The 21,250-nt window shown below is 42.1% G+C and overlaps 1 protein-coding gene and 1 pseudogene across 1 annotated transcript in view; both read left to right on the forward strand.

Annotated features, from left to right (window-relative positions):
• FAM186A (family with sequence similarity 186 member A) overlaps positions 1-18,990 on the forward strand; it is an 81,179-nt gene extending 62,189 nt beyond the window's left edge. Inside the window, exons 8-11 of the mRNA XM_006168172.1 lie at positions 9,055-9,247; positions 13,107-13,258; positions 13,779-13,961; positions 18,947-18,990. Of these exons, the coding sequence (XP_006168234.1) occupies positions 9,055-9,247; positions 13,107-13,258; positions 13,779-13,961; positions 18,947-18,968 (550 nt within the window). The 3' untranslated portion in view covers positions 18,969-18,990. The remainder of the gene's footprint in view (positions 1-9,054; positions 9,248-13,106; positions 13,259-13,778; positions 13,962-18,946) is intronic.
• A 946-nt stretch (positions 18,991-19,936) lies between these two features.
• LOC102480843 (60S ribosomal protein L7a-like) lies at positions 19,937-20,942 on the forward strand (annotated as a pseudogene).
• The last annotated feature ends 308 nt before the right edge of the window (positions 20,943-21,250 follow it).

A 21,250-nucleotide genomic window follows, 5' to 3' on the forward strand; every position in this document is an offset into this window, starting at 1 on the left:
CGGTGTGAGTTTTAAGCCACTGGGTCCGGGACGCAAACTGTGGTCGGCTACGTGGGAGTCCAGCGACATAGCCATTATGCTAACTGCTGGTTCCCGCGAATTTCAGAGTTAGAAAGAGAGGGAGGGAGGGAAATTAATTAATTATTTAATTTTATTTACTATTGTTATTTTTAAACTTTCTATAGGTCACATGTGTTCACCAGAGGGAGAGAGAGAAAGTAAGAAAGCAAGCCACCAGGTCTGGGACTTAAACCGCGGTCAGCCATGTGGGAATCCAGTGTCTTAACCACCATACCATCTGTTGGCCCTGGGAGAGGGGATAGTGATGGTGCTATTTTTGACAGGGTCTCTCATCGTGTCATAATCCTCCTGCCCTAGTCTCTCAGTTAGCTAGGACCATAGCACATACCACCGCATCAGGCCAAATTTAGATTGGCTAAGAACCAATCCCAGTTCTGCCCATGGGCCTCAGCTGCCATGCATTGACATCCTCCCATTTGAATTGCTAGGCCTAAATCTTTTTAAATACTAAGGTCTTTTAATTAATGAGATACCCGAGTGGTTACTACTGGACTGGTATTCAGATTATTAAACTCAGTTTTCTTCAAAAGCATATGAACAATATAATCCTTAATTTTGATAGGAAACTACACTTTTCCAAATAGTAAAATATGATTTCAATAATTTAAAAAATGAGGAAAATCTCAGAGCTGGTAGGTGGTATGGTGGTTAAGGGCACTGGATTCCCATATGGCCGACCATGGTTTTAGTCCTGGGCCTGGGGGCTTACTTTCTCACTTTCTCTCTCTCTCTCACTCTGTCCCTCTCTGGTCAAATGAAAATAAATAAAGTTAAATTAAAAAATAATTCTTTTTTTAAAATGAGGGAAATCTCAAAAGACTGAGTAAGTAGAAAATGACAGGATAGGGACCAGCAGTTAGCGTAATAGTTATGTCACTGGACTCCCATGAAGTCAACTGCGGTTTGAGTCCTGGACCTGGTGGCTTAAACTCATGCCAGGCATGTGTGCGTGTATACCCAAGATCCTGAGAGGAGAATGGAGGAGAAGGGATTGTGGCATGGCCATCCCCCCGGGGGGTGATTTCTTGCTTTCTGTCTCTCTTTGTCTTTCTGGTGAGCACATACACCCTATAGCCAAAACCTCTCCGAAAAAAAGAAAATGACAGGATAGAGGCTGTAGATGTGTGTAGAGGCTATTGGAAATTCAAAAAGTTAATGCATCTAAGAATTAAATGATTCATATGTACAGTAGGTTCTAAAGTATTCACTGTAACCCACAAGAGACATAAAAACTTAGAGTTATTCTCTCTCCCTTTTTCTCTATGGCTAGATAGATAGGGATTTTGTTTTGTTTTTTAAACAAAATCTCAGGTAAATCTTATTGATTCCCTTGAACACAAACATACACACTTGGAAAATATATATTTAATGAATTCTCATTATCTATAAAAATAAAAAAAAAATAAGCTCCTTAACTTCTTAATATACGTTTTAAGACCTTTCACAATCTAGCCATTCCAGTCTTATCTCTCACTATATCCTTTAACATATCTATGGTCTGCAAATCCCAGACTACTCACCATTCTAGAAATACAGCTTTCATTTTCTTGCCTTTATTCATAGTATTCTTTTAACCTGGACTTCCTCACTCTTCCCTGTTCTGTTGGCAAACACATTGGTTTTCATATTTTAGTTAAGATATTTTGTTTAAAATTCAGATTCTTGGGACCAGCAGTTAGCGTAATGGCTATGTCGCTGGACTCCCATGTAGTGGACCGTGGTTTGAGTCCTGGACCCTGTGGCTTAAAACTCAGGCCGGGCGCATGTGCGTGCGTGCCCAAGATCCCAAGAGGAGAATGGAGGAGAAGGGATTGCGGCGTGGCCATCCCCCCTGGGGGGTGATTTCTCGCTTTCTGTCTCTCTGTCTCTGTCTGGCTGGCGAGCGCACGCACCCTATGGCAAAAACCTCTCCAAAAAAAAAAAAAAAATCCAGATTCTTGGAAACTTACCATCAAGATTTGATTTTAAAAATTTGGGAAAGTACCTTGGAAGCTGTATTTTCTTTCCTTCCTTCTTCCTTCCTTCCTTCCTTTCTTTCTTTTTTTTGGAGAGGTTTTCACTATAGGGCGCGTGCACTCGCCAGACAGACAGAGAGAGAGAGACAGAAAGCGAGAAATCATCCCCCAGAGGGGATGGTCACGCCGCAATCCCTTCTCCTCCATTCTCCTCTTGGGATCTTGGGCACGCACCCCACGTGAGTTTTAAGCCACTGGGTCCAGGACGTGAACCATGGTCGACTACGTGGGAGTCCACCAACATAGCCATTACACTAACTGCTGGTTCCCTTTTCTTTCTTTTTTAAGAGAGATTTTTATTATAGAGTGTATATGCTCACCAGAGACAGAAAGTGAGAACTCACTTCCCAGAGGGGGTGGCTATGCCGCAGTCCCTTCTCCTCCATTCTCCTCTTGGGATCTTGGGCACACACACACACACACACACACACACACAATCCCAGCATGAGTTTTAAGCCTCCAAGTCTGGGACTCAAAGCACAGTTGACTATATAGGAGTCCAGTGATGTAACCATTATGCCATCTGCTGGTCCTGGAAGCTACATTTTCAATAACTACATTTAAATTATTCAGTCTAGGTGATTAGGGCCCACATTTTGAGAAATATTGGGTATTGTGGGAAGAGAGATGATCAGGATTTGATTCCCAAATCTACTATTTATTAATTATGCAACTTAAAAAAAAAGTCTTAATTTGTTTGAGATTCCTTTCCCTTTCCTTAAACAGACAAAAGTCTGTTTAGGGCTGGCCCCATAGCACAACAACTAAGCACTGTGCAAAGAGAGCTGGATCGCATTATTGACCACAGTTTGTTTTCTGCCCAGGCAGCTTGACAAACATGCCTGGTGCAGCTGATTGTGCCCAGGATCCTAACAGGATGAAGAAATGGGAAAAAAGAAGATTGTAGGGTCCAGCAGGTGGTGTGGTGGTTAAGGTACTGGACTACTGCATGCTGTGGTTCGAGTCCCGGACCAAGTAGCTTGAGAATCACACCAGGTGCATATGTGTGCATGCCCAAAAATCCTGAAAAGAGAAGGAGGACAAGGGATTGTGACATGGCCATCCCCTCTAGGGGCTGATTTCTCACTTTTTCTCTGGTGAGCAGACACACACACACCATATGGAGATACCTTAAACAAACTTTTAAAAAAGGAATTGCAGTATGACTGGGCTCTGTTGGGGGGTGCTTCATCTCTCTCTCTCTCTCACATACACACTTAGACATAGAGAAAAAAAAAAAAAAAAAAACAGGCCAGCATGTGGCATGGAAGTTTAGGTGGATAGATTCCACATCGTCAGTTCCAAAGTTCGAGTCCTGGACCCCACAGTTTGAGTATCACACCGGACAAGGCCTCTGGAGAAGAAGCAATTGCAGTGTGGCCTATTTTTCACTTTCTTTCTCTCTCTCTTTCTCTGGCAAGTGCATGCACCCTATAGCAAGAACTGAAAATACAGAAAAACTATTTTTTTGAGAGGATTTTGCTATAGGGTGCATGCACTAGCCAGAAAGACAGAGAGAGACAGACGAAAAACAAGAAGTCACCCCCCTAGAGGGGGATGGCCATGCTGCAATCCCTTCTCCTCCATTCTCCTCTCAGGATCTTGGGCATGCACGCACATGCGCCTGGTGTGAGTTTAAGCCACCAGGTCCGGGACTCGAACCACTGTTGACCAACTGGGAATCCAGTGACATAGTCATTATGCCAACTGCTGGTCCCCGGAAAAACTATTAAGACTACCAAAATTGGTGGTAGATACCATGGGGAAAAGATGAGAAAAACAGCGAAAAAATTTTTTAAAGAATTATTTTATTTAACTTCATTTATTTATTTTAATTTGACTAAAGAGGGACAGAGAAAAAGAGAGAGAGAGAAAGTGAGAAAACAAGCCGCCAGTCCGAGACTCGAACTGCAGTTGGACATGTAGGAGTCCAGTGCCCTTAACTACCATACCACCTGCCGGCTCCCCCAAAATAGAAAAATGTTATTATTGGGGACCAGCAGTTGGCGTAATGGCTATGTTGCGGGACCCTGGGGGGTGATTTCTCGCTTTCTGTCTCTCTGTCTCTCTCTGTCCGTCTGGCGAGCGCAAGCACCCTATAGCGAAAACCTCTAAAAAAAAAAAAAGAAAAGAAAAATGTTATCATTATTATTCAAGATGATATTCTAGGGAACCAGCAGTTAGCGTAATGGCTATGTCGCTGGACTCCCACGTAGTCGACCGCGGTTCGCGTCCAGGACCCGGTGGCTTAAAACTCACGCCGGGCACGTGTGCGTGCGTTCCCAAGATCCCGAGAGGAGAATGAAGGAGAAGGGATTGCGGCGTGACCATCCCCCCTGGGGGGTGATTTCTCGCTTTCTGTCTCTATGTCTCTGTCTGTCTGGCGAGCACACACGCCCTATAGCGGAAAAAAAAAAAAAGATGATATTCTACATCTTCTTATAAAATCTTCTTCACAACTCATTAGAATTCATTATACTTTGGGCCTACACTGGGCCCTGGTGGTTAAGGGAGTCAGATCCCACATGGCCAGGTGTGTAAGTTTGAGTCCCAGACACAACAACTTGAGAAAAATGCCAGGCACAAGTCAGCCAGTAGTGTGGTGGTTAAGGCAGCCAGATCCCATATGCCTGACTGCATAGTCTGAGGTCCAGGTCCAGCAACTCAAAAACCATGCCAGGTATGTTTGCATGTATACCCAAAATCCCAAAAGAAATGAGAAATGGAGAAGGGATTGCAGTGAGACCATACTCCATGGGGGTGTTTTCTCACTTTCCCTTACTCTCTCTCTGTCTCCTCCAGTGAGCCCATGCATGTTCTGGTAATGTTTTCTTTTTCTTTCTTTTTTTGTTTTAAGATTTTTTCCCCGTAGGGAGTGTGCGCTTACCAAAGAGACAGAGACGATTGACGATAAGTGAGAAATCACTCCCAAAGAGGGGTTGGCCACACTGCAATCCATCCTCTTTCATTCTCCTCTTGGCATCTTGGGCACACATGCCCATACACCCAGTCTGAGTTTCAAGCAGCCGGATCCAGGACTTGAACCAAAGTAAGCTATTTGGGAGTCCAGCATCTTAAGCACTATATCACATCCTGAACCCTCTGGCAAGTTTAAAAAAAAAAGAAAACTGTAAGGCACATGTGTGTGCATGTCCCAAATCCCAAGAGGATGGGGAAATAGAGAAGGAATTGTGATATGACCACACTCCATAGGGGGTGCTTTCTCCCTCCCTCTTTCTCTCTCTGACAAGCATACATTCTCTCTGGAGGGAAAACTAAAAGGACTGGGCCAGTCTGTGGCATAGTAATTAGGACAGTTGGTTCTCACATGGCTGACTGTGAGGTTCAAGTCCTGCACCTGGCAACTTGAGAAGCATGCCAAGTACATGTGCATGCATGCCCAAAGGTCCCAACAGGAGGCAGAAATAGAGAAGGGATTGCAGTATGAACATTCCCAATGTGAGAGTGCTTTCTCACTTTCTCTCTCTTTGGTCAGCACATGCATCCTATGGCAAAATTTTTAAAAATTAATTATGCTTTATTTTTTGCTCATATAGCATGTTTATATTTCTATTTAGCTTTTATTTCATTCTATTTTTAATACAGTCACTTTATCAATCTCTTGGATTTTAAGTGTTTTGAAGACAAGGACACTGTCTTTTTCATAATTATATAAAAGGGCTGACTTTGTGTCATAGTGGTTAAGGCAGCTAGGTTTCACATGCCCAACTGCATGGTTTGAATACCAGCTCTGGAGGCTTGACAAACCAGGTGCACATGTGTGCATGCCCAAAATCCTGACTGGATGGAGAAATGAAGAAGAGATTGCAGCATGACCATGCCTCATTGAGGGGTACTTCCTCCCTCTTTCTCCATCTCTGTGTCTCTCTGGTAATTGTGCACACTCTCTAGCAAAAACAAATAAACAAAGAAAACACAACAAAACCGTGTTTGCATGAAGTACAGTAGTCTCTCCTTATCTGTGGTTTCTCTTTCCATGGTTTCAGTTCTGAAAATAAGTCAGTATAGGGTCAGCAGGTGATATGGTGGTTAAGGGTGCTGGACTCCCACATGGCTGATCATGGTTCAAGTCCCAGACCTGGCGGCTTACTTTCTCACTTTCCCCCTCTCTCTCTTGCTCTGTCCCTCTCTGGTCAAATTAAGATCCTGAGGGAAGAATGGAGGAGAAGGGATTGCGATGTGGCCATCCCCCCTGGGGGGTGATTTCTCGCTTCCTGTCTCTTTGTCTCTGTCTTTCTGGCAACCACATGCACCCTATAGCAAAAACTTCTCCAAAAAAATAATAAGAAGTCAGTGTAGTACAATAAGATATTCTGAGAGAGAGAAACCACATTCATATAACTTTTATTATAGTGTATTGCTAAAAAATTATTTTACTATTAAGGATCAGCAGTTAGCGTAAGGGCTATGCCACTGGACTCCCATGTAGTCGACCACAGTTCGCGTCCTGGACCCGGTGGCTTAAAACTCACGCTGGGCGTGTTTGCGGGCGTGCCCAAGATCCCGAGAGGAGAACGGAGGAGAAGGGATTGTGGTGTAGCCATCCCCCCTGGGGGGTGATATTTTGCTTTCTGTCTCTCTGTCTCTCTCTCTCTCTGTCTGTCTGGCGAGCACACGCATCCTATAGCAAAAACTTCTCCAAAAAAAGTATTTTACTGTTATTGTTGTTCTATGCCTAATTCATAAACCTTATTATAGATATGTATGTACAGGAAAAAAACATAGTACTATACATATGAAAGATCTTTACAATTTTGATGGAAAATGCATGTTATGAAAAATCTGTGGACGGTGGCACAGGCAGTAGGGTACTGACCTGCAGTATTGGAAGCAATGTGGCCGACCACAAGCTTAGACTCCAAGACAATCTGAAACACATGGGGTGTGTGCGCACACTTAAGATCTTGACCAGCTGGAGGGCTGGGGGGAGGGATCTCCCCTCCTCTCTCTCTCATGAAAGAAAATTTCTAAAAAAATGAATATTTTTGGTGCTGGCAGATGGCATGGTGGTTAAGGCGCTGGACTCCCACATGGCCAACCGTGGTTTGAGTCCTGGAACTGGTGGCTTGCTTTCCCTCTCTCTCTTTCTCTCTCTCTCTGGTAAAATTGAAAATAATAATAACAAATAAAATTAACAAAATAATTGTTTTTAAAAAATTAAATTTTGGGGGGACCAGCAGATGGTGTAATGGTTACACTTGACTCTCACCTGGCCAACTGCGGCTCAAGTCCTGGACCTGATGGCTTAAAACTCACATCAGGACCATGAGCGCATGTGCCTGAGATCCTGAGAGGAGAATGAAGGAGAAGGGATTGCACTATGGCCACCCCCCGGGGAGTGATTTCTTTCCCTCTCACTGTCTCTGTCTGTCTGTCTCTCTCTCGTGAGCACACACACCCTACAGCAAAAATCGCTCTAAAAAAATTAATATTTTTTGTACCAAGTAAACTCATACTTTAATTCCATTTATCTACTAACTTTTTTCAAAAAATTTTAAAAAATTTAATACTCATCATTATTTATTTATTTATTTATTTTAATTTAAGCAGAGAGAGACACAGAAAGAGAGAAAGGGAACATGAGAAAGCAAGCTGCCAGGTTCAGGACCCGAATCACGGTCAATCATGTGGGAGTCCAGCACCCCAACCACCACACCATCTTCTAGCCGCTCCATGAACTTTTATTTATTTATTTTTTTGGAGAGGTTTTTGCTATAGAGCGTGTGCACTCGCTAAACAGACAGTGAGAGACAGAGAGACAGAAAGCGAGAAATCACCCCCCGGGGGGATGGCCACGCCGCAATCCCTTCTCCTCCATTCTCCTCTTGAGATCTTGGGCACGCACGAACATGCGCCTGGCGTGAGTTTAAGCCACCAGGTCCAGGACGGAAACCGCGGTCAACTACGTGGGAGTCCAGCGACATAGCCATTATGCTAACTGCTGGCCCTCCATGAACTTTTTGAAGTCCCCTTATACAGAGTTTGGTACTATCTGAGGTTTTAGGTATTTGCTGGATGTTTTACAAAGTATCTCCTGAAGATAAGGGGACATTACCAGATCTTCCTACACATACCAATAATTAAAAAAAAAAAAATGTTCCCTAAGGTAATTTTTATTGCATAGGCAAAATACAATTTTTATATGTTAAAATAATAAGTAATACTATGGTAACACTAAAAGCTCTGTGAAGAGTTAATGAACATTTGATAACCATACAGATTTTTTAAAGTATATTTATATAGGGAATAAGATGAAGGTGTCATGAAACAAGCCTCCCACCTCCACCCCATTTTTTAAAAATTTGTTTGAGAGATTTTTGCTATGGGGTGTGTGTGCTCATCAGAAAGACAGAGAGAGACGGAGAGACAGAAAGCAAGAAATCACCCCCTGGGGGGATGGCCACGCTACAATCCCTTCTCCTCCATTCTCCTCTCAGGATCTTGGGCACGCACACACATGTGCCTGGCGTGAGTTTAAGCCACTGGGTCTGGGACTCAAACCACAGTTGACTACATGGGAGTTCAGCAACATAGCCATGACACTAACTGCTGGTCTTCTCACCCCATTTCTTCTACTAGGGATAAGATGAAAATTGAAAGAAACTGGGACCAGCAGTTAGTGTCATGGCTATGTCGCTGAACTCCTGTGTAGTTGATCACAGTTCACATCCCGGACCGGGTGGCTTAAAACTCACGCTGGGTGCGTGTGCGTGCGTGCCCAAGATCCTGAGAGGAGAATGGAGGAGAAGGGATTGTGGCGTGACCATCCCCCCTGGGGGGTGATTTCTCGCTTTCTGTCTCTCTGTCTCTTTCTGTCTGGCACACGCACTCGCCCTATAGTGAAAACCTCTGCAAAAAAAAAAGGAAAGAAACTGAGGACAGGTCTGCTGAGTTAGGTTCATAACTGTATTAATACAATTCCTGTTAATTTTTTAAGAAACAACATAATCAAACGATTAAAAGCCATCCGGAACTCCGGGAAAGGTTATGAGATCCAGGACCTCTACAAAATGCTGAACAGAATTGATGACTACCAGAAAAAGGTGATGCAGGTCTGGACTGAAAAGCTAAAGTCTCTAGAGGAGAAACGGAACCAAAACCTAAGAAAAATGATTCCCTTATTCAGCCAGGTAAGCTGTTTTCCATTCCCTCTTTTCAATGTGTCCTAAAACCATGAAAGTAGTCAGCTTTGAAAATAACATTTGCCTGGACAGACCAAACATATCTTAGGAAACTGACAGAGCTGTCACAAATAACCACAAACCCAATGGTGTAAAATAACAGAAACTTATTCTCTCACAGTTCTAGAGGCCAGAAGTTCATGAAATCAAGGTGTTCACAGGGTTAGCTCCTTCTGGAGGCTCTGATGGAGAAATCTGTCCCATATCTCTCTCCTAGATTGTGGTCACTGTCAGAAATACGTGGCATTCCTTAGCTTGTAGTCACCTAACTCTAGTCTCTGTCTCCATCCTTCAAATGGTCCTCTTCCCACTTTGTCCTCTCTTCTATTATAAGGATACAGGTCATTGGATTTAGGAACCACCTGAGTAATCCAGGGTGATCTCACCTTGAGATCCTTAATTACATCTGCAAACACCCTTTTTCTAAATCCTTATTTCCACATTCACAAATTCTGAGTGGACATATATTTGTGTGTGTATGTGTATGAGAAGCCATTCAATTCACTCCATCATTTTTACTTTAGTGAAACTCCTGAATTGACAGTAGGAGTACTTGCTTGATCTCTAGATGAGCATAGGAGAGACTTCCAGAAATGCTCAATTCCTTTCTAGTCAATCCACACTGACCAGACTCCAGATCTGGAAACTCTTAAAGTCACTGCTAACTAATTGGGTGGTTACTTCTCTCCTTAAGATTGTCAGGATGGGGCCTGCAGGTGGCATAGTGGTTAAGGGTGCTGGATTCCCACATGGCCAACTCCGGTCAACTCCAGTTCAAGTCTTGGACCTGGGGGCTTGTTTTCTCACTTTCCCTCTCTCTCTCACTCTGTCTTTCTCTGGTCAAATTAAAATAATTAAATCAAGTTAAATAAAATAATTTTTTTTGGACAGGTTTTTGCTATAGGGTGCGTGCGAACGGCAGAAAGACAGAGAGAGACAGAGAGACAGAGAGACAGAAAGAGAGAAATCACCCCCCAAAGGGGATGGCCACGCCGCAATCCCTTTCTTCCATTCTCCTCTTAGGATCTTAGGCACGCACACACAGACGCCCAGCGTGAGTTTAAGACACCTGGCCAGGACTCGGAACAGTGGTCAACTACATGGGAGTCCAGCAACATAGCCATTACACCAACTGCTGGTCCCAAATAAAATAATTCTTTTGAAAAAATGATCACAATGGGGATCAGTAGGGGGTGTGGTGATTAAGGTGCTGGACTCTCACATGGTCAGTCATGGTGTGAGTCCCATACCTGGCAACTTGTTTTCTCACTTACCCTTTCTCTCTCTCTCTCTCTCTGGTCAAATTAAAAAATAAATGATATTTACTTATTTATTAAAAAATAAATCATTCTTTTAAAAAATATTATCAGGATGTTTTAATATTATGAGGTATAAAAAAAGAAATAAGGGTTTGTTTAACTTTCTTACACAGCACCAGGCACAGCAGATCCTTGTACCCAGGGACCCCTCTGAGATAATCATCAATGTGCTTTTGGGAGTTACAGTGACCTTCCAAAAGGTTATAGAGCTGAGATAAGGGTTCTGTGATTATATATTTAGGAGTCCCTAGCACAAACTAGAATTCTAATAATAAATTCCACAAGCTGGAGTTCTATAAACATTTTATAACTACATACCCTTTTCTTTCTTTAACATGAGAGCTGACCCCTAAGCCTACTGGTTAAGAAAGTCAGATTCCAGATGGCCTAGTGTGGTTCAAATCCCAGCCCTAGCAGCTTGAAGAACATGTCAGGCACATTTTTATGCATGCCCCAAATCCTGACAACTCGCTTTCTCACCCCTTCCCCCCCCCGCCTCCTGTGTCTCTCTCTGGTCAAATGAAAATAAATGAATAAATAAATAAAAATTAAATAAAATAATTCTTAAAAAATAAATAAAGTTTAAAAAAACAAAAAGAAAAAAAATGGGGACCAGCAGGTGGCGTGATGGTTAAGGTGCTGGACCCTCCCACATGGCTGACCATGGTTCAAGTCCTGGACCTGGGGGCTAAATTTCTCACTTTCCCTCTATCTCTCTCTCTCTTTCTGTGTCTCTCTCTGGTCAAATTAAAATAAGTGAATGAATAAATAAAATAAAATAATTCTAAAAAAAAAGTTGTTTTTTTTTTTAAATGGGAAAGCAAGCCACCAGGCCTAGGACTTGAATTGTGATCAGCCGTGTGGGAGTCCAGTTCCTTAACTGCCATGCCACTTGGTAGCTCCAAACCTCTGTTTTGAATTTGGCAAATACAGTCAGTATAGATGGAATAAAGATAGGTTGGCAGTGACATGAGCTATCTACTAGGAATCACAATGTATAGAACATTCAGAGAATGGATAAACATCTGGGGTCAGGGAAGCCAGAATATAGATGATAACTATAGGTATCAAAACATAAAGAAAGGAGAGGAAAAGTAAAAAGGATAGGAGAGTAGCTATGAATAATGACCTCACACTAAATCGGGTAGTAGTCAAGAGGGTTGGCTCTGCTCCTAGACTGGGTTTGAATCAGCCTCATTACATATGAGTTAAGTGATCTTAGGAAAGTCATTTCAGTTTTCTGAACTAGAGTCTTCCTATGTAAGACAAAGATAATAATAGTACATTGTTATAAATACCAAATGAGTTGACATAAGGAAAATGTTTAGCTCAATACCGGCATTCAGTAAATGACAGCTATCATTACATTTATACATGGTGCCACAATTTATAAAGTGTATCCATATATATCATCTTAAACAACTCTCAGAACAACTCTGTGTTGGGATCAGCAGTTAGCATAATGGCTATGTCACTGAACTCCCATGCAGTGGATCGTGGCTCGAGTCCTGGACCCGGTGGCTTAAACTCACACCAGGTGTGTGTGTGTGCGTGCCCAAGATCCCGAGAGGAGAATGGAGGAGAAGGGATTGCAGTGTGGCCATCCCCCCGGGGGGGGGGGGCTGAATTCTCGCTTTCTATCTCTCTTTCTCTCTCTGTCTCTCTGGTGAGTGCATGCACCCTATAGCAAAAACCTCTCCAAAAAAAAAAAAGAAACCTCTGTGTTATTATCTTTTATTTTTTATTTTTTGAGAGATTTTCGCTATAGGGCGCGTGCGCTCGCTAGACAGACAGAGAGAGACATAGAGACAGAAAGCGAGAAATCACCCCCCGGGGGGATAGTCACACCGCAATCCCTTCTCCTCCATTCTCCTCTCTGGATCCTGGGCACGCACGCACACGTGTCCAATGCGAGTTTTAAGCCACTGGGTCCGGGACGCGAACTGCGGTCGACTACATGGGAGTCCAGCCACATAGCCATTATGCTAACTGCTGGTTCTCTATCCTTCTTTTAGAAATGAAGAGAAATAGGTACAGATAAATTCAGGAACAAATCCAAAGATTCATAGGAAGTGAGAAGACTAAAACTGGAACTTGAATAGGACCAAGGTTTTTTTCTTTTTAAAGAATGATTTTATTTAACTTCATTTATTTATTTATTTTAACTAGGCAGAGAGGGTCAGAGTGAGAGAGAGAGAGGGAAAGTGAGAAAGCAAGGTGCCAGATCTGGGCATCAACTGCTGTCAGCTATGTGGGTGTCCAGCGCCCTTAACCACCACACCACCTGCTGGCCCTAGGACCAAGGTTTTTATATCATAGCTGCTACCTCTGAAATTGTGTTGCAGGTGGCATGGAGGAAGAAGAATATTTGCAAGTCCATGGAGAAGGAGGAGTCATAGTTTAGGGCCAGCTCAGAAGACCTTCCTAAATAATTGGGTTCTTTTCATGGTTTCCTCTTTCTGATTTTGTTTTTATTTTTAGTTGTTTAGCTCCAAGAGCTGCATAAATTGAACCTTAGTAAACCTACCCCCTTGATCATCGACAAAAAGCAGATTCCTGTCTCTACTAAATTGGCTCAACAGCCATTCCTAGAATTACTAGTAGAAGAGGACAGACAATATGACATAATCAAGAGATTCAGGTTTGTGTTACAAAGACTGACATTAAGCTTTATTTGAATGATATATGATACCTAATTTTATTATATTTTTCCTGCCCAATGCATCCCCTTCCCATAATTATGATCTGGTATAGTGGGGAGTCTAAGAGAGTATTAATTTCCTTAGCTAGTTTAGCAAGAAATGTATTTACATATATTTCTCTTTTTTTTTTTTTGGAGAGGTTTTTGCTATAGGGCGCGTGCGCTCGCCAGAAAGACAGAAAGAGACAGAGAGACAGAAAGCAAGAAATCGCCCCCCAGGGGAATGACCATGCCACAACCCCTTCTCCTCCATTCTCCTCTCGGGATCTTGGGCACGCACACACACGCACCTGGCGTGAGTTTTAAGCCACCTGGTCCAGGATTCAAACCGTGGTTAACTACATGGGAGTCCAGCGACATAGCCATTATGCTAACTGCTGGTCCCAAGAATCAAGTATTTTTATAGGTATGGCGTGCAGGAGAGTTTGACATTTCTAATTAATGTTCTCTAATTCTATAGACAAGAAGACCAGACAGAAGCCATCTGGAATGCTGAACTGTCCACTTCAAGCTACCCAATAACAGAAAAGGCCTCAATACATTCACTCTGGGCCCAGCTGGGTGGGTACCCAGATACTCCTAGGCTGCTCCAGTTAGATGTGCAGTCTACCTTCAGAAAATCTCTTGCATCCATTCAATCACAGTAAGTTAAGGAGTGGGAGCACTCTCGTAATTGGGCCTTTGGTTATATATACCTTTTGCTTCCCTAACTTGACTTTCTCCTTGCAGTATCAGGAAGTTACCAAAAATAAGTGTTTGGCTTGAGTTAGATCTGAGTCACCTCAGTCGTAAAATAGCACAATTTCATCATTAGTTTGTTAATGCTTCTCTTTGCAGGCCTGTAGATGTCACTATTGAATAATATTAAACAACAAACAAACAAACAAAAAGCTAGTTATAATACCATGAACCTGATATAATACAATACAGATCCACTTTGAATTCTGTCCTTACGAATTTGTCCTTGAAATAGTAGTAATAGAGTGTTTTTGTCCACATTATCATTCCATGACATGACCTTAAATACAATTTTTATGTCTAGACTCAATTTGAGGTAAATTAGGGGCTTATATCCCAGGAAACACTGCAGAGGTATGAAGAAAATAGGTAAAGTGGTCATGTAAGTCTCCAGTTTCAAAATCTATTGTATTAGACTTTCATTTCACCCTCTGGAAATTATTCTGGTAGAAGGGAAGAGCTTTGGTGAATGTATTCCCTCTTTCAGGGCAGAAAACTATTGAATATTCTCTACTAAAAATTTAGAAAATTGGGACCAGCCATTGGTGAAATGGCTGTCACTGGACTCCCATGTAGTCGACCGCAGTTTGAGTCCTGGACCCGGTGGCTTAAACTCATACCAGGCACATGTGTGTGTGTGCCCAAGATCCCGAGAGAAGAATGGAGGAGAAAGGATTGTGGCGTGGTCATCCCCCTGAGGGGTGATTTCTTGCTTTCTATCTCTCTGTCTCTCTCTGTCTCAAAAATAAATAAATAAATAAAATAATTTAGAAAATTGAGACCAACAGATGGAGTAATGATTACGCATTGATGGACTCCCACATGGCTGACTACAGTTTGAGTGCGTGTATGTCTAAATCCCAAGAAGAGAATGAATTGTGGTGTGGCTATCCCCTCAGGGGGAGTGATTTCTTGCTTTCTGTCTGTCTGTCCAGTGAGTACATGTGCCTTATAACAAAAATCTGTCTCTCAAAAAAAAAAAAAATTCAGAAAGTAAAACTTTTGTTAATCTGAAAGAGTTCTCAGGAGCAGTCTGACTTTATTTTGGTGAAATCTAAGTCTTGAAATAAATAGGATTAAGGGACCAGCAGTTAGTGTAATGGCTATGTCGTTGGACTCCCATGTAATCGACGGCGGTTCGAGTCCTGGACCCTGTGGCTTAAACTCAGGCTGGGTGTGTGTGCATGCGTACCCAAGATCCCAAGAGGAGAATGGAGGAGAAGGGATTGTGGCATGGCCATCCCCCCTTAGGGGTGATTTCTCACTTTCTGTCTCTCTGATTCTGTCTGTCTAGGGAGTGCATGTGCTATATAGCAAAAAACCTCTCCAAAAAAAGAAAGAAAGAAGATTAACTCACAATTTTGTTCAGGCAGCATATGCCATGAAATAAGACATTGAAAATTCTATAATACATGAAAATAATAGCAAAAGTATTACTATGAGTATATAATGTACATAATATAAAATCATATATCATTAGCATATGATGTTCATTAAAAAACCCTAGCAAATTAAATGTTGAATAAGTATGACTCATAAGTTATAGGTTAAAATCAGAAAACAACTTTATTTATTTTTATTTTTTTAATAACTCTTTTTTTTTTTTTTTAAAAATCTTTTTTTTTTTTTTTTGGAGAGGTTTTTGCTATAGGGCGCGTGTGCTTGCCAGACAGACAGAGAGAGACAGAGAGATAGAAAGCGAGAAATCACACCCCCCCCACCCCCAGGAAAGATGGCCATGCCGCAATCCCTTCTCCTCCATTCTCTCTGTCTCATTCTGGTCAAATTAAAATAAACAAATGAATAAATTTTAAAAAGGAATATTAAAACAAATAGGTGTTCAGTTTGAGGTTAGATTAGACTCACATGAGTCATAATGTGGACAAAAGCATTCTACTATGGTTTTGTTAAGGAATTAGAGCTATGAGAAGGGAGGATAGAGAAGAAGAAGAAAGGAGAAGCCCTTACTGAATGTTACTCTTACACTTCCTCACCTCATTGCTTGCTGTGTGTAGCAGATGTTTAAAGCTGACTCTTCCGTGGGTTATATTATGAATTCTTTGAAGACTGTTGTCACTGGAGATCTCTCACCTGCAGTTAGCTTTATCTAGGTAAATTTCTTTCTTTTTCTTCTCTTTAACATTTATTTATTTCCTGAGAGAGAGAGCCAGAGGTGGAGGCTTTAGACAGGGTCTTCATGCCATACCCTTGTTCATGCTATGTTCAGGTAGCTCATGCCATTAACCCAGAACTTCCCACATGCTCTCCAGTATCACACAGCAGCACCCCTACTGCCTGTGCCACCATAGCTGTTCCTAGGCAAAAATATTTATATTTTAACTGATTATGTTTATTCCTTTGTCAACCCCTGAGAACCCTATGATACCTCCAGCTTTTTCCTGCTGAGAGATATTGTTTGCTGTGTGTGTGTGTGTGTGTGTGGCTAGTGAAACATTTAGAGAGATTTTTACTATAGGGCACATGCATTCACCAGAAAGACAGAGAGAAAGGAAAAAAATCACCCCCTAGGGCGAATGGCATGCTGCAGTCCTTTCTCCTCCATTCTCCTTTCAAGACTTAGAGCACAGCACGCACGCACATGCATTTGGCATGAGTTTCAAGCCACCAGGTCCGAGACTCGAACTGTGGTCAGTCATGTGGGAGTCTGGTACCCCAATCACTATGCCATGTGCTGGCCCTGCAATATATATATGTGTATGTGTGTGTGCTATGTATATATGAATATGTGTGTGTGTATTAACCTGCTGGTGGTAGGGGCAGCAGGTGGCATGGTGGTTAAGTGCTTGACTCTCATATGGATGACAGCAGTTCAAGTCCTGGATCTGGCAGCTTGAAAATCACACCAGGCACATGTGTGTGCATGCTCAAAATCCTGAGAAGAGAATAGAGAAGAAGGGATTTCGGCATGGCCATAGCCCTTGGGGATGCTTTCTCATTTGCCCTCGCTCTGTCTTTCTCTGGCAAGAGCATGCACCCAAAGGCAAAAACCTAAAAAAAAAGAAAAAAAAATCAGAGGGTGGATGTGCTCACCAGAGAGAGAGAGAGAAAGAGAGAGAGAAAGAGAAAGCGTGGAAGCACCCTCCATGGGGAATGGCTGCATTGCAATCCTATCTCCTCCATTTTTCCTTCCTGTTGGGCTTCTGGGCACACACACACACACGTACCCATGGTGTTTTTCAAGTTGCCAAATCCAAGACTCAAACCAAGCAGTAGGCCAGGTGGGATCCAGCTGCCTTAACTACCATACCACTGGTTGGCCATATTTGCAGTATTTAGACTTCTCTTCTTGAAAAAACACAAGACAGTCCCACATCTTTTAGTCATACGTGTATGTGTGGCTTACATCTAGTCTGAGGGAAACATTCCAACTTTGTGTGTCCATACTCTCTGAGGTTGAAGGCTTATCCCAATGCAGCCATAGCCTTTTCTTTTTTTGCTGATTTTAGATAATAAGTTTGGGGTAGATTAGCTGCTTGTTGTGTTCACCTGCCTCTATTTTTGTTCTGCCTTTCTTCCTTTTACAAATATTTATTAATTCCTTACTATGTGCCAGGTGCTATAACAAGGCTCTGAGATACAATATGTGGGAAAGGCCCAAGAGACCACAATGCCAAGCAAAAGGAATAATATGTGCAAAGGTCCAGGAACAGTAGAATATTGCTTCTTTTGTTTTATCTCCCCCCAAAATTCCCCCTTCTCATTAAAAATATTTTTCTTCAAATACTGCTAAAATAATTAAAAGACAACACATAGGATAGGACTGAGTACTTGTACAGCATTTATATAATATAGGAGTTGTATCCAGTACTTACAAAGAACTCTCAAAATTCAGAAGGAGGCCAGCTCCATGGTACAACAGTGATGCAGTGCTCAGGAGAAGCTGGATCTCACACAGTGACCATGGTTTGAATTTTTGCCCCCACTTGCCAAGGAGGAATAACCACAACGCAATCCCTTCTCTTCCATTCTCTTCTTAGAATTTTGGGTATATATGCTCACGCCCAGTCTATTTTTCTTTTTATTTATTATTATTATTTTAAATTTGCTATAGGGCGTGTGTGCTTACCAGAGAGAGATAGAGAGAGAGAGAGAAAGCAAGCTCCCAGGTTTGGGACTCAAACCGTTGTTGGCCACGTGGGACCGAGCCATGCTGGCCTCTATGCCCAGTGACTTTTCAAACTACCAGTCCAGTACTTGAACTGCAGAGTCGGCCATGTGGGACTGAGCACCTTAACCACCACACCACCTGCAGCCACTGGGCATGCTTTAAACCTGTTTTGTGTTTCACTTAATAATATATCTTTGAAATTTTTCTATTAATAAATATAGACTTACATGATTTTACTGGTTGCTGACAGTATAGATGTATCATAATTTATTAAACTATTGTACTAATAGAAATTTGTATATTTTTCATTATGAACAATGTTGCACCAAATATTCTTTATAAGTTTGTGTATTTATGTATTTTTCTATGAAAATTATTTTTCTATGAAAATTCTATTAAAAGTTATGATATTTTTCCATTATTAAAGTAATGTACGTTCACTGTAGAAAATTTGGGAAATATAGGCAAGTTCATACCCAGAAATAACAACCACTGTCAATATTTAAGCCATGTTCTAACTCTAAGTGTAAGAATACCATCTAATAAGTGATAAGCAACTGCCAAGTCCTGCTCTTCCTGATTTTGGTCCTGGCATTCCGCCTCCTTCATTTGTCTTATAAATATAGATTACGTATTGATCTTACTAGTTTATCTTTGTGAGTTCTAGAAGTACTCTTATTTCCCCCTATGATTCAATAACGTTCTCACAAAGGTATTTAAAGTGATTTGTAATAAGAGTAATTTTCTTGTCTCATTTCCAGGTTGAAGAAGATTCCCAAGTGACTACAAAATTAAATTCGGGCAAAATGAAAGTAAATTTCACTGTTTCAGTAAATTCCTGGTTTGTTCTCTTTCATGTATATACATTACTTTGTCTATCCTTTCCTTTTCTTTTTTTTCCCCCCACTTTGGTAAAGAGGATAAATAGTAACCCTATATAGAAGAGGGCCAAGTTGCCAACATGGGGTTAGATTTTGGGAGAAATTTCAAGTTCAAAGAGATTTCTTAAGGGACAAAGCCCTCTGATGAGAGCAACACACATGAGGATATTCAAAGCTGGACCCGCAACTCACCAGGAACAGCGTAAGCTAAGGCCTAGGTTTTGGTTCCTCCCACCCCTTTTTTCATCCATCACCCACAAAGATAGCTGGTACCCATGAGGAAAAATGGCCTTACAAGTAAAAATAAACGGACAACTAGAAAGGCAATAAGTTGAATAACCTATTCTAGATGATAAGACTAGAACACAGCCAAATAAATGTCCCCCCTCAAAATAAAAGGGGATATTGGTAATGCAGTAGAAACAAACAGGTATAAAGAATCAAATAGGGGACCAGCAGTTAGCGTAATGGCTATGACGCTGGACTCCCACGTAGTTGACCACAGTTCTAGTCCTGGATCCGGTGACTTAAACTCACGCCGGGCGCGTGTGCGTGCATGCCCAAGATCCAGAGAAGAGAATGGAGGAGAAGGGCTTGCGGCGTGGACATCCTCCCGGGGGGTGATTTCTCACTTTCTGTCTCTATGTCTCTCTCTGTCTGTCTGGTGAGCACATGCACCCTATAGCAAAAACCTCTCAAAAACACCCGAAAAAAAAAACCCCCAAAAAAAAAAAAAAAAAAAAAAAAAGAACCAAATAGGATTGTTGTATATTCGAACCACAGCCAAAATAAACTGATTAGATGAGAGCAACAGCAAAACAGATCAGGTCAAGAAACTTTCCCATGAGGTCTCTCTTCCAGGAGCCCAAGATGCCAAAGGGAAAGAAGGCCAAGGGGAAGAAGGTGGCTTCAGCCTGTGCTGTCATGAAGAAGCAGAAGGCTAAGAAGGCGGTCAATTCCGTTTAAGAAAAGGCCTATGGGGCCGGCAGGTGGCATGGTGGTTGGGGGCGCTGGACTCCCACATGGCCAACCACGGTTCAAGTCTCGGACCTGGTGGCTTGCTTTCTCACTTCCTTTCTCTCTCTCTCTCTCTGATCAAACTGGAAAATAATAATGATAATAATAAATAAAAGTTAAATAAAATAATTCTTAAAAAAAGAGAAAAAAAAAGAAAAAGAAAGAAAAGGCGTAAGCCTAAGAATTTTGGCATCAAACAGGATGACATCCAGCCCAAAAAGGACCTGACCAGCTTCGTCAAATGGCCCCGCTACACCGCACTGCAGTGGCAGAGGGGCCATCCTCTACAAGCAGCTGAAAGTGCCTCCTGCAAGTAACCAGCTCACCCAGGCCCTGGACCACCAGACAGCTACTCAGTTGCTCAAGCTGGCCAAGTACAGGGCAGAGACAAAGCAGGAAAAGCAGCAGCACCTGCTGGCTGGGGCTGAGAAGAAAGCCACAGCAAAGGAGATGTCTCCATTGAGAGGCTGTTCAGGGGTCAACACCATCACCACCTCGGTGAACAAGAACAAGAAGGCCCAGCTGGTGGTGACTGTACATGACGTGGGCCCCATCGAGCTGATTGTCTTCCTCCTCCCCTGTGTCAGAAGATGGGGGTTCCCTGTGCATTATCCAGGGGGAGGCCAGGCTGGGAGCCTGGTCCACAGGAAAACTGCACCACCGTTGCCTTCACACAGGTTAACTAGGAGGACAAAGGTGCCCTGGCTAAGCTGGTGGAAGCCATCAGACCAATTACAATGACAGATATGATGAGATTCGCTGCCACTGGGGAGGCAATGTCCTGGGCCCGAATTCTGTGGCTGGCATGGCAAAGCTGGAAAAGACAAAGGTTAAAGAGCACAACACCAAAGTGGGTTAAGTGTAGGCTGTTGAGTTTTCTGTACATACAAATAACAAAATGCTCTCTTTTGAAGGAAAAAAAAAAAGGAAACTTCCCCATGAGACACGAGGAATGAGTAAGAGCTGAAAAATAAACAAGCTACAAGATATAATAGATGGATGTAAAATAGAAACTCTCATATAATAGAAGTCCTAAAAGGAGAGAAAAAAGTACAACTGAAGGGAAGCTGATAAATGAAAAAACAAATGAGACCTTCCAAAGAAAGTTTAATTTTTTTATTTATATTCATTCATTGTAATCAATACAGTATACAAATGAGATTTTCC

The sequence above is a fragment of the Tupaia chinensis genome, unplaced genomic scaffold, assembly GCF_000334495.1.
Source record: "Tupaia chinensis unplaced genomic scaffold, TupChi_1.0 Scaffold145652_1, whole genome shotgun sequence".
NCBI lineage: Eukaryota > Metazoa > Chordata > Mammalia > Scandentia > Tupaiidae > Tupaia > Tupaia belangeri.